Source organism: Sinocyclocheilus rhinocerous, unplaced genomic scaffold (genome assembly GCF_001515625.1).
Source record: "Sinocyclocheilus rhinocerous isolate Xijiao unplaced genomic scaffold, SAMN03320098_v1.1 scaffold368, whole genome shotgun sequence".
Taxonomy (NCBI): domain Eukaryota; kingdom Metazoa; phylum Chordata; class Actinopteri; order Cypriniformes; family Cyprinidae; genus Sinocyclocheilus; species Sinocyclocheilus rhinocerous.
This window is the reverse complement of record NW_015664681.1, coordinates 540,641-551,442: the sequence shown is the minus strand read 5'-3', so window position 1 is coordinate 551,442 and position 10,802 is coordinate 540,641. Positions and strand designations below refer to the sequence as shown.

At 36.7% G+C, this 10,802-nt stretch overlaps 1 protein-coding gene across 2 annotated transcripts in view; it reads left to right on the top strand.

The window, feature by feature from the left end:
• The window catches only part of LOC107730255 (lactadherin-like), a 14,185-nt gene extending 7,063 nt beyond the window's left edge, over positions 1-7,122 (top strand). The window contains exons 6-12 of one of the 2 annotated variants that reach the window (XR_001638666.1): positions 522-703; positions 1,593-1,748; positions 2,438-2,582; positions 2,719-2,921; positions 3,142-3,297; positions 4,111-4,325; positions 6,079-7,122. Coding sequence is in view for 1 of the 2 variants with exons in the window: in XM_016541029.1 (XP_016396515.1) it covers positions 522-703; positions 1,593-1,748; positions 2,438-2,582; positions 2,719-2,921; positions 3,142-3,297; positions 4,111-4,254 (986 nt within the window). In the remaining variant the exon portion in view is untranslated. Of the gene's footprint in view, positions 1-521; positions 704-1,592; positions 1,749-2,437; positions 2,583-2,718; positions 2,922-3,141; positions 3,298-4,110; positions 4,580-6,078 lie in introns of those variants that run through there. The other variant, XM_016541029.1, reaches the window with a different exon arrangement.
• Positions 7,123-10,802: the final 3,680 nt, after the last annotated feature.

Sequence of the window (10,802 nt, the reverse complement as noted above, 5' to 3'; positions counted from 1 at the left end):
TTTTTAGACCGATGAGCTTTGTAAAAATCGATGCATTTCAGAAGGCGGGGCATACAGGAGAAACAATAATGTACAGTATGTGGAAAATAATGTGTTTTTTTAACTTTAAACCGCATAAACACATTTCATTACACCAAATACACCAAATAATGTTCTTTTTAGCAGCATCATATGACCCCTTTAATTTCAGTTTTGAATGCCATAACATACATTTTAGGGTACCTCATGCTTGACCCTGAGTTCTGAGTGTTTTGTTACAAATCCAGAGTATCTGAGGTACAGCTGCTTAATGACTATAATAAACCAAGTAGCAGTAAGCCGGACAAGACAATATGTGACCCTGGACCACAAAACCAGTAATAAGGGTAAATTTTTCGAAATTGAGATTTATTTGAATTTATAAATTATAATTGAGCTACAAATATACCCCAGCGACTTAAGACTGGTTTTGTGGTCCAGGGTCACATATAATGTAGACTTAATGCCCTATTAAATGGTGCTCACACTATATTATGGTGCAGGTTGTACATCTCTGTTGGGGATGGAGGAAGGTGGAATCGTAGAGTCCCAGTTCTCGGCTTCCTCTGTACACTCTGGCATTCTGGGGCTGCAGCACTGGGGACCAGAGCTTGCACGCCTCAACAACCAGGGCCTTGTCAATGCCTGGAGCGCCGCACCCCAAGACAAGAACCCCTGGATTGAGGTTTGCCAATCAGCCCATTTACTGAAACCACTTTATTTGTGTGTGTGTATATATATATATTTTTATATATATTTTATATATTTGTATATATGCATAAAATGGAAATTGTGACAATTGTAACTTTGATAATGGCAAAAAACACAGATTTGAAAGAGAAACTAATAGAATTGATGATAAACGTTTTATTAAAAATTTTAACGTTAAGAAAATGTTAAAACCAGGTTGATATTTGATAAAGGATAATACAAAAACAAACATAAATTATATAATTCTCTATAGAGGCTGCAGTGTTGCATCCATATTCACTAAACTCATATCCATTCAGATGCTACATACTGTAAACGTAAGTAAAACAATTCCTCATAACATGACTGCAAGTGTTTTAAAATGTTTAAAACATCCATGTTAGTGGTGTGGATGTTTTTTAAAGGCCATTTCTGGTGCACCATACCAGAAAAAGTATTTTAAAAACATGTTTTTATTGTAATTTTATTCAAAGTAATCACTCAATTTTATTGCCATCCTGTATGCATCATGTGCTTGGCCCATTCGCACCAAGAACAATAACAATAAAGATAACCATTTCAACATCCACAGCCACACCAATGGATGATAAATGTTCTGTTTATTCTAAGCGTGTGCTACAGTTATGTCGTCTGCCGCTTTAAATGCTCAAGCTCTTTAACACTGGCTTGGATTGGTTGTCAATGTTCTGAAAATGATTCCTATCATTCCTCTGTGCTATTATTGTTATAGTTGTGGTGTGAACTTTCCTATTCTCATAGAAATCACGCATAAGAGGTACAAAATAGGACACAGTGATTCAGTTTCTTTTTGTGTACATCTGAAAAGATGTTCACACTTCCTGTCCATGATTTTCTCGTTTTAGGTTAACATGCAGAAGAAGATGCGCCTCACTGGAATCATAACACAAGGAGCCAGCCGCATGGGGACAGCCGTGTTTGTTAAGACTTTCAAGGTTGCATCCAGCTTTGATGGCAAATCATACACAGTGTACAGAGCAGATGGCCAGAGAAGAGGCAAAGTAAGAAACATTACAAATCTTGTCTTCCTTTTGTGTTAAAGGGATAGTTCACCCAAAAATCTAAATTCTGTCACTCTCATGAGGTTCCAAACCCACAAGTCCTTCGGAACACAAATTAAGATTTTTTGGATGAAATCCGAGAGCTTTCTGACCCTGCGTTAACAGCAACACAGCTGACACGTTCAAGCCCCAGGAAGGTAGTAAGGATATTGTTAAAATAGTCCATGTGACATCAGTGGTTCAACCTTAATATTATGACGCTACCAGAATACTTTTTGGTGGTACTCTCGTGAACACGCATCAAACACGGAAGAGAAGAAATTGTTGAATAAAGTCGTTATTTTAGTTTTCTTTGCACACAAAAAGTATTACCATAGCCTCATAAAATTACGGTTGAAGCACTGATGTCACATGGACTCTTTTAACGATGTCCTTACTTACTTTTCTGGGCCTTGACCGTGGTAGTTGCATTGCTGTCTATGCAGGATCAGAGAGCTCTCGGATTTCATCTAAAATATCTTAATTTGTGTTCCAGAGTTGAACAAAGGTCTTATGGGTTTAGAACTAAATGAGGGTGAATAATTAATGACAGAATTTTCATTTTTGGATGAACTATCCCTTTAAAGTCTTCCTGATGTGCTAAAAGCTATTGTTTATCCTTATGACTCTTTTTTTAATTTTTTTTTCAGGTATTTGTGGGAAATGCAGATAACGATGGAACTAAGACAAACATGTTTGACCTTCCCATTGTGGCCCAGTATATTCGCATTATTCCTGTGGTGTGCCGTAAAGCTTGTACTCTCCGGATGGAACTTGTGGGCTGTGAACTTAACGGTAATTTCAGTTGAATTAACTATGAATATAATCAGGGTCGTCTTATATTCGGGCCAATACGGTAATATATATAATTTTTTTTTTTTTTTTACTTATTCTTAGCCATTTAGCACTCTCATTTTCCCTAACATGACAGTGCACTCCAGCACAATTGGTTGCACCGATCCGCTGGGCATGAAATCCCGTCTCATCTCTGATGTGCAGCTTACAGCATCTAGCAGCTTCCGCACCTGGGGTATAGATGCCTTTACCTGGTATCCCTTCTATGCTCGCCTGGACAAACAAGGCAAGACTAACGCTTGGGCGGCAGCGAACAACAACCGCTCAGAGTGGCTCCAGGTGAGGCTGTGAGATGTTGTCTTCACAAAACTGTCAAAAATAGCCCTTGAAATCATACTAATTCAGTTATGCTATAAAACTATCATAAAATGACATGCATAGATCTATCTAAAGACAACAGCACGCTAACTTAGTAATTTTCACTAACCTATTTTTTAGCTTTGATATCAATTATTTTAATTGTCTCTTATGTTTTAATGTGTTTTCTCTCATGTCACAGCTGGATTTGGAGAAACCTAAAAGAATCACAGGCATCATCACTCAGGGAGCAAAAGACTTTGGAGTTGTGCAGTTTGTTTCAGCCTTTAAGATTGCATATAGTGATGACGGACAATCTTGGAGCATTGTGAAGGATCAAATAACGAGAACAGATAAGGTTACAGCAATGACAACCTCTTTATTTTAAATATACACTACTGTTCAAAAGCTTGGGGTCAGTAAGGAAGAGATTGTAAGAAAGATTGGTTTAATGTTTTTGAGCATCTAATGCTTGACAAGGCTGATCAAAAATAGAAACTGTAAAAATATTTGATGTAATATTATTGCAATTTAAAATAACTTTTATATTTCAGTATATTTTAAAGTATCATTTATTCCTGGGATCGCAAAGCTGAATTTTCAGCAGTATTCAGTATCATGTGATCCTTCAGAAATCATTCCAATATGCTGATTTGGTGCTGATAATTATCAGTTTGAAAACAGTTTTCAAAACTGTGCTGCTTAATAGTTTTGTTTAAAATGTAATACAATTTTTTTTCAGGATTATTTGCTGAAAACAAAGTTCAAAAGGACATTATTTATTTGAAATATATACTGTATATTTGTAACAATGGGCAAGGATCAAGTTAAAGTATCCTTGCTGAATAAAATTATTCATTTCTTAAAAAAAAAAAACATTCCACCGGGAATGGTTAATTTCTTAGTCTTTTGTTTTGGGTGTAGGGTGCAACATCATAAGGTTTTGTTTACTGGGTACAGTAAATCTCTCTGTATGAACTTAGAGCTCTACACATCGGGATCTGGATACTCAGAGGAAATTAAAGAATTATCAAGCTACTATCTCCGCTTTATATACTTATATATATATATATATATATATATATATATATATAACAAAGGCCTCAAAGCACAGGTCTTACATTCAGTTCTAGTCATTTCATCTGACTAATTGAAATGTTTTTTCCTGCAGATTTTCCAAGGCAACATAGACAACAACACACACAAAAAGAATTTGTTTGAGCCTCCGTTCTTTGCTCGATTTGTGCGGTTTCTGCCCTGGGAGTGGCATGAGCGGATAACTGTACGCATGGAGCTGCTGGGCTGTGATGATTAGCGGACATGCTGAAGGCTGCACACTGCCTCTCTCTGCACTACTTTCACCTGAAGTGTTTCTGCTGGTTGTAGGTGATGTTTCGTTTCAGTATACATTAGCCTCATCTGTAATGCTTTGTATTTTATTGTATCAATGTCACTATTTTGATGTTGTTTGAAAAGCTCAGTTGATCTGGTTGATCTCACCCAAAAGGATACTTTGAAGAATGTTGGTAACCAAACAGTTGAGAGTAGCCATTGACGTTCATAGTATTTGTTGCCATACTATGGAAGTCAATGGCAACAGTTGGGTTACCAACATTCTTCTAAATATCTTCTTTTGTGTTCAGCAGCTTAAAGAAACTAATACAGGTTTAGAATAACTTGAGAAATTTCATTTTTGGGTGTCAGAGAATATGTGACCCTGGACCACAAAACCAGTCTTAAGTCGCTGGGGTATATTTGTAGCAATAAAATATTGTCCTGTCCTAACAAACTTACATCAATGGAAAGCTTATTTATTCAGCTTTCAGGTGGTGTATAAATCTATCGAAATATTGACACTTAAGATTGGTTTTGTGGTCCAGGGTCACATATTACAAAATCTGAAGAACCGTTAACCTGCAACGAAAAATTAGGCTGATTCAAATTTTTAAAAGTGACGTGACATGTGGCCAAGTATGGTGACCCATACTCGGAATTAGTGCTCTGCATTTAACCCATCCAAAGTGCACACACACAGCAGTGAACACACACACACTGTGAACACACACCCGGAGCAGTGGGCAGCCATTTATGCTGCGGTGCCCGGGGAGCAGTTGGGGGTTCGGTGCCTTGCTCAAGGGCACCTCAGTCGTGGTATTGAAGGTGGGAGAGAGCGCTGTACATTCACTGCCCCCCACCTACAATCCCTGCCGGTACGAGACTCGAACCCACAACCTTGGGTTACGAGTCCGACTCTCTAACCATTAGGCCACGACTTCCCCCAAAAACTTCCCTTACTAAAACTGTAAGTCTCATAACCACTGACCATTCTTGTATTTCAAAATGCAAGTCCTAATTGACAATGAAACATACAAACTCTTTTACTGTTATTCCTCATCTTTGGTGACCAGGTGACTGTCAGAAACTGTGCTGTAAATTAGAAAGGAATTGAAAACACTATTATCCTCCAGGGAATTTCTTAGTTCTCGCTGTAAAGGTTTAATATAAGCACGGTAGAGCTGCTCAATTCAATTGACCTTTTTGCACTGCAGTTGCTCTACACTTTATACTACGGTTTATATATTTTATTACTCAATTTTATTTGTCAACCAAATCGAATTGAATTGTACAATTGTGCAAATATTGAGTATTTTTATCTTTTGTAAAACACAATTGTCTTTAACAATATTAATAAACATGTTAAATATATGTGCTTTTCCTTACATGTGGCATAAACTGAAGAAGAAATTCAATATGTGCTTTGTCAGAAATTAAAATGTGCGTGAGACTAGGTGATTCGTCTTCTAATCTCGTAAAATCCAGAAAGAACTGGCTTCAGTAAATGTTGTGATGAAATGAGGGGTTCTTAGATCTGTAGCTTCAATTTTCCTTCTTTAGGTCAAAAGCATGGGATATGCTGCCACATGAATATCATGTCCCTGGGCTAGTAATAGATTTGTGTTTTATCTTAAAATATTAAATAATATTATCGCAGCAGATATTTTAAGAAACCGTAGTATAATTATAAAAAAGATTTTAAATGCATTTAATATTTAGTTGATGCACATGAAATAAATCATTTGTAAATTTGAATGTGTAGTGCTGTTTTCCAAAGGTAACTGCTTTATTCTGCCATTTGTAGACAACAAATCTACCAGAGAAGATGTCATGCTTCAAATCCACCAGAAGATGGCAGAAGGCTTTAGGCTTCATACTCTATAACAAGGTTCTCTAGGCGACATGGGAGAAACAGGTTAGGGCATCACAAACAGCCTAAAAGGGGTCCATTCAGTCACAGGGAAGTTCATTCCTTCCACTCCACCCAATTAGGCAAACATTATCATCTGTTTAAAAATAAATTTCTAGACTGAATTTCCGTCCTACCTGTACATTGTGAATAACCTCTCTGAGTACTCTTTGCCCTTCATTCCTGCTCTGTATGACAGACTACCAGCCAACAAACAAATCAGTCCTGTATTAAACATGATGTATGGAATGTTTTAATGGCACGTTGTTGCATTTGCTGTAATACAGGTATTCAAACACAAAGTTCATCTGAAGACATTCATGGATAAATTGAAATTCTCCTACTATAAGACAACAGATTATCACAATGACAGTATCGTCTCATATTTTCCCAGGTTTTCACTGTTGACTGGTCACTCATCCATCTCAATTCAAGAAATGATAGGTTTTCTATGCCACAGAGTATCAAACCGCTTGCAATTCATGAGAAAAAAAATGCTTTTCAAGAAATATTTGTGCATCTGCAGTTCATGCTGCATTCGTCATTTCAGCTGTATTAGATGAAAATAAAGCTATGCTGTATAAAAGATAGCTCCCGCTGCCTTTGGGATGAAAGGGGCACAGCCTCTTGTACTAAGTAAGCAGTCTCATCACAGAAACAGGCAAAATGTAAAATATTCACAAGGCACTTGTCATTAATAGTTCTATCTGAACTATTGTTATAAAATAAAAGCTGTTAGCTGATCCAGGGTCATTCTTGTCCCCATGTAGTACTATGCCCTGCACAGTCTTGGGCGACAGATAACATCTAACAAACAAGTACATTTTCATTTTTGGGTTTACATTCCTAATCTGACTGGATTTGGCCATCTCTGTCTGATGTTCTTTAAAGGAATAGTTCACTTGAAAATGAAAATTTGTTCACTTCCAGGCCAAGTTTGTTTCTTCATCGGAACAGATTTGGTAAAATTCAGGATTTAATCAATTGCTCGCCAATGGATCCTCTGCAGTGAATGGGTGCCGTCAGAATGAGAGTCCAAACAGCTGATAAAAACCTCACAATAATCCAAAAGTAATCCACACGACTCCAGTACATCAATTAATATCTTGTGAAGCATAAAGTTGTGTGTTTGTTATAAACACATTAAGTTGTTTATCATTAAGGTGTTTTTTTTAACTGCAAACAAGTCCTCAATCCATAATATTGTTTTCTCCAGTGAAAAAGTAATCTTGTCTGAATCAGGAGAGAAATATGCACAGATCAAGCACTGTTCATAAGCCAAAACGGTTCTAAACAAGTATGCTGGTGGATTTTCGCTTTGCTTCAAGATGATAATTTATGGACTGGAGTTGTGAGATTTTTATAAGCTGTCTGAACTCTCATTCTGACGGCACCCATTCACTGCAGAGGATCCATCAACCCGCAACCTTGGGTTACGAGTCCGACTCTCTAACCATTAGGCCACGACTTCCCCCAAAAACTTCCCTTACTAAAACTGTAAGTCTCATAACCACTGACCATTCTTGTATTTCAAAATGCAAGTCCTAATTGACAATGAAACATACAAACTCTTTTACTGTTATTCCTCATCTTTGGTGACCAGGTGACTGTCAGAAACTGTGCTGTAAATTAGAAAGGAATTGAAAACACTATTATCCTCCAGGGAATTTCTTAGTTCTCGCTGTAAAGGTTTAATATAAGCACGGTAGAGCTGCTCAATTCAATTGACCTTTTTGCACTGCAGTTGCTCTACACTTTATACTACGGTTTATATATTTTATTACTCAATTTTATTTGTCAACCAAATCGAATTGAATTGTACAATTGTGCAAATATTGAGTATTTTTATCTTTTGTAAAACACAATTGTCTTTAACAATATTAATAAACATGTTAAATATGTGCTTTTCCTTACATGTGGCATAAACTGAAGAAGAAATTCAATATGTGCTTTGTCAGAAATTAAAATGTGCGTGAGACTAGGTGATTCGTCTTCTAATCTCGTAAAATCCAGAAAGAACTGGCTTCAGTAAATGTTGTGATGAAATGAGGGGTTCTTAGATCTGTAGCTTCAATTTTCCTTCTTTAGGTCAAAAGCATGGGATATGCTGCCACATGAATATCATGTCCCTGGGCTAGTAATAGATTTGTGTTTTATCTTAAAATATTAAATAATATTATCGCAGCAGATATTTTAAGAAACCGTAGTATAATTATAAAAAAGATTTTAAATGCATTTAATATTTAGTTGATGCACATGAAATAAATCATTTGTAAATTTGAATGTGTAGTGCTGTTTTCCAAAGGTAACTGCTTTATTCTGCCATTTGTAGACAACAAATCTACCAGAGAAGATGTCATGCTTCAAATCCACCAGAAGATGGCAGAAGGCTTTAGGCTTCATACTCTATAACAAGGTTCTCTAGGCGACATGGGAGAAACAGGTTAGGGCATCACAAACAGCCTAAAAGGGGTCCATTCAGTCACAGGGAAGTTCATTCCTTCCACTCCACCCAATTAGGCAAACATTATCATCTGTTTAAAAATAAATTTCTAGACTGAATTTCCGTCCTACCTGTACATTGTGAATAACCTCTCTGAGTACTCTTTGCCCTTCATTCCTGCTCTGTATGACAGACTACCAGCCAACAAACAAATCAGTCCTGTATTAAACATGATGTATGGAATGTTTTAATGGCACGTTGTTGCATTTGCTGTAATACAGGTATTCAAACACAAAGTTCATCTGAAGACATTCATGGATAAATTGAAATTCTCCTACTATAAGACAACAGATTATCACAATGACAGTATCGTCTCATATTTTCCCAGGTTTTCACTGTTGACTGGTCACTCATCCATCTCAATTCAAGAAATGATAGGTTTTCTATGCCACAGAGTATCAAACCGCTTGCAATTCATGAGAAAAAAAATGCTTTTCAAGAAATATTTGTGCATCTGCAGTTCATGTCATTTCAGTCATTTCAGCTGTATTAGATGAAAATAAAGCTATGCTGTATAAAAGATAGCTCCCGCTGCGAAAGGGGCAAAAGGGGCACAGCCTCTTGTACTAAGTAAGCAGTCTCATCACAGAAACAGGCAAAATGTAAAATATTCACAAGGCACTTGTCATTAATAGTTCTATCTGAACTATTGTTATAAAATAAAAGCTGTTAGCTGATCCAGGGTCATTCTTGTCCCCATGTAGTACTATGCCCTGCACAGTCTTGGGCGACAGATAACATCTAACAAACAAGTACATTTTCATTTTTGGGTTTACATTCCTAATCTGACTGGATTTGGCCATCTCTGTCTGATGTTCTTTAAAGGAATAGTTCACTTGAAAATGAAAATTTGTTCACTTCCAGGCCAAGTTTGTTTCTTCATCGGAACAGATTTGGTAAAATTCAGGATTTAATCAATTGCTCGCCAATGGATCCTCTGCAGTGAATGGGTGCCGTCAGAATGAGAGTCCAAACAGCTGATAAAAACCTCACAATAATCCAAAAGTAATCCACACGACTCCAGTACATCAATTAATATCTTGTGAAGCATAAAGTTGTGTGTTTGTTATAAACACATTAAGTTGTTTATCATTAAGGTGTTTTTTTTAACTGCAAACAAGTCCTCAATCCATAATATTGTTTTCTCCAGTGAAAAAGTAATCTTGTCTGAATCAGGAGAGAAATATGCACAGATCAAGCACTGTTCATAAGCCAAAACGGTTCTAAACAAGTATGCTGGTGGATTTTCGCTTTGCTTCAAGATGATAATTTATGGACTGGAGTTGTGAGATTTTTATAAGCTGTCTGAACTCTCATTCTGACGGCACCCATTCACTGCAGAGGATCCATCAGTGAGCCAGGATGTAATGCTAAATTTGTCCAAATCTGTTCCTCCAATGGAGAAACAAACTCATATACATCATGGATGGCCTGAGGGTGAGTAAATTTTAATTTGTTTAATTTGTTTGTTTAATTTTGAAAAATTTTCTTTTTTGGGTGAACTATTCCTTTAATTACATACGGCTTTTGTGAGGAAAAAGATGGACACACCCAGTCAAAGATGGATGTACTATGTGTTATGCTGTGAGAAATAAATAGATCTCATTTCACATTAGTTTCCAACTCAGACATAACAAATTAACGACATCCTTGTGCAAGTTGTTTTCTTAATCTGTCTGGTTAGGTATTAGAAATAAATACGATTTTTTTTTGTAAACGTCTTTTATGGCTATAGACCTTTTCTTTTTAGGTTTGCATCTCCTCTCCACAAACTAGATGAAAATAATACTTCACATTTCATCCCATCATTTATGTTGTGCATGTACCTAAAATTTGGCTTACTAGCAGAGAAAGACAAAAACGTTTCACTGTCCTTCACAGAGGAAAAACTGGGCACATCCAGCTCTTCACTCAGTACCTTTTAACAAAAAACACTAGTTGGTCCAAAAGGAAAACCTGCAAATATTTACAGACATCTTTAAGAATGCTGTTGGTCTTTGATCTTTTGGTCTCTGATCTTTTGTTGCAGGGATGAGATGAATCACTCCATCATGGCTGATGGCCAATAACTGACATCTAATGTATAGGGGGCAGCAATATACAAGATGGGCACTTA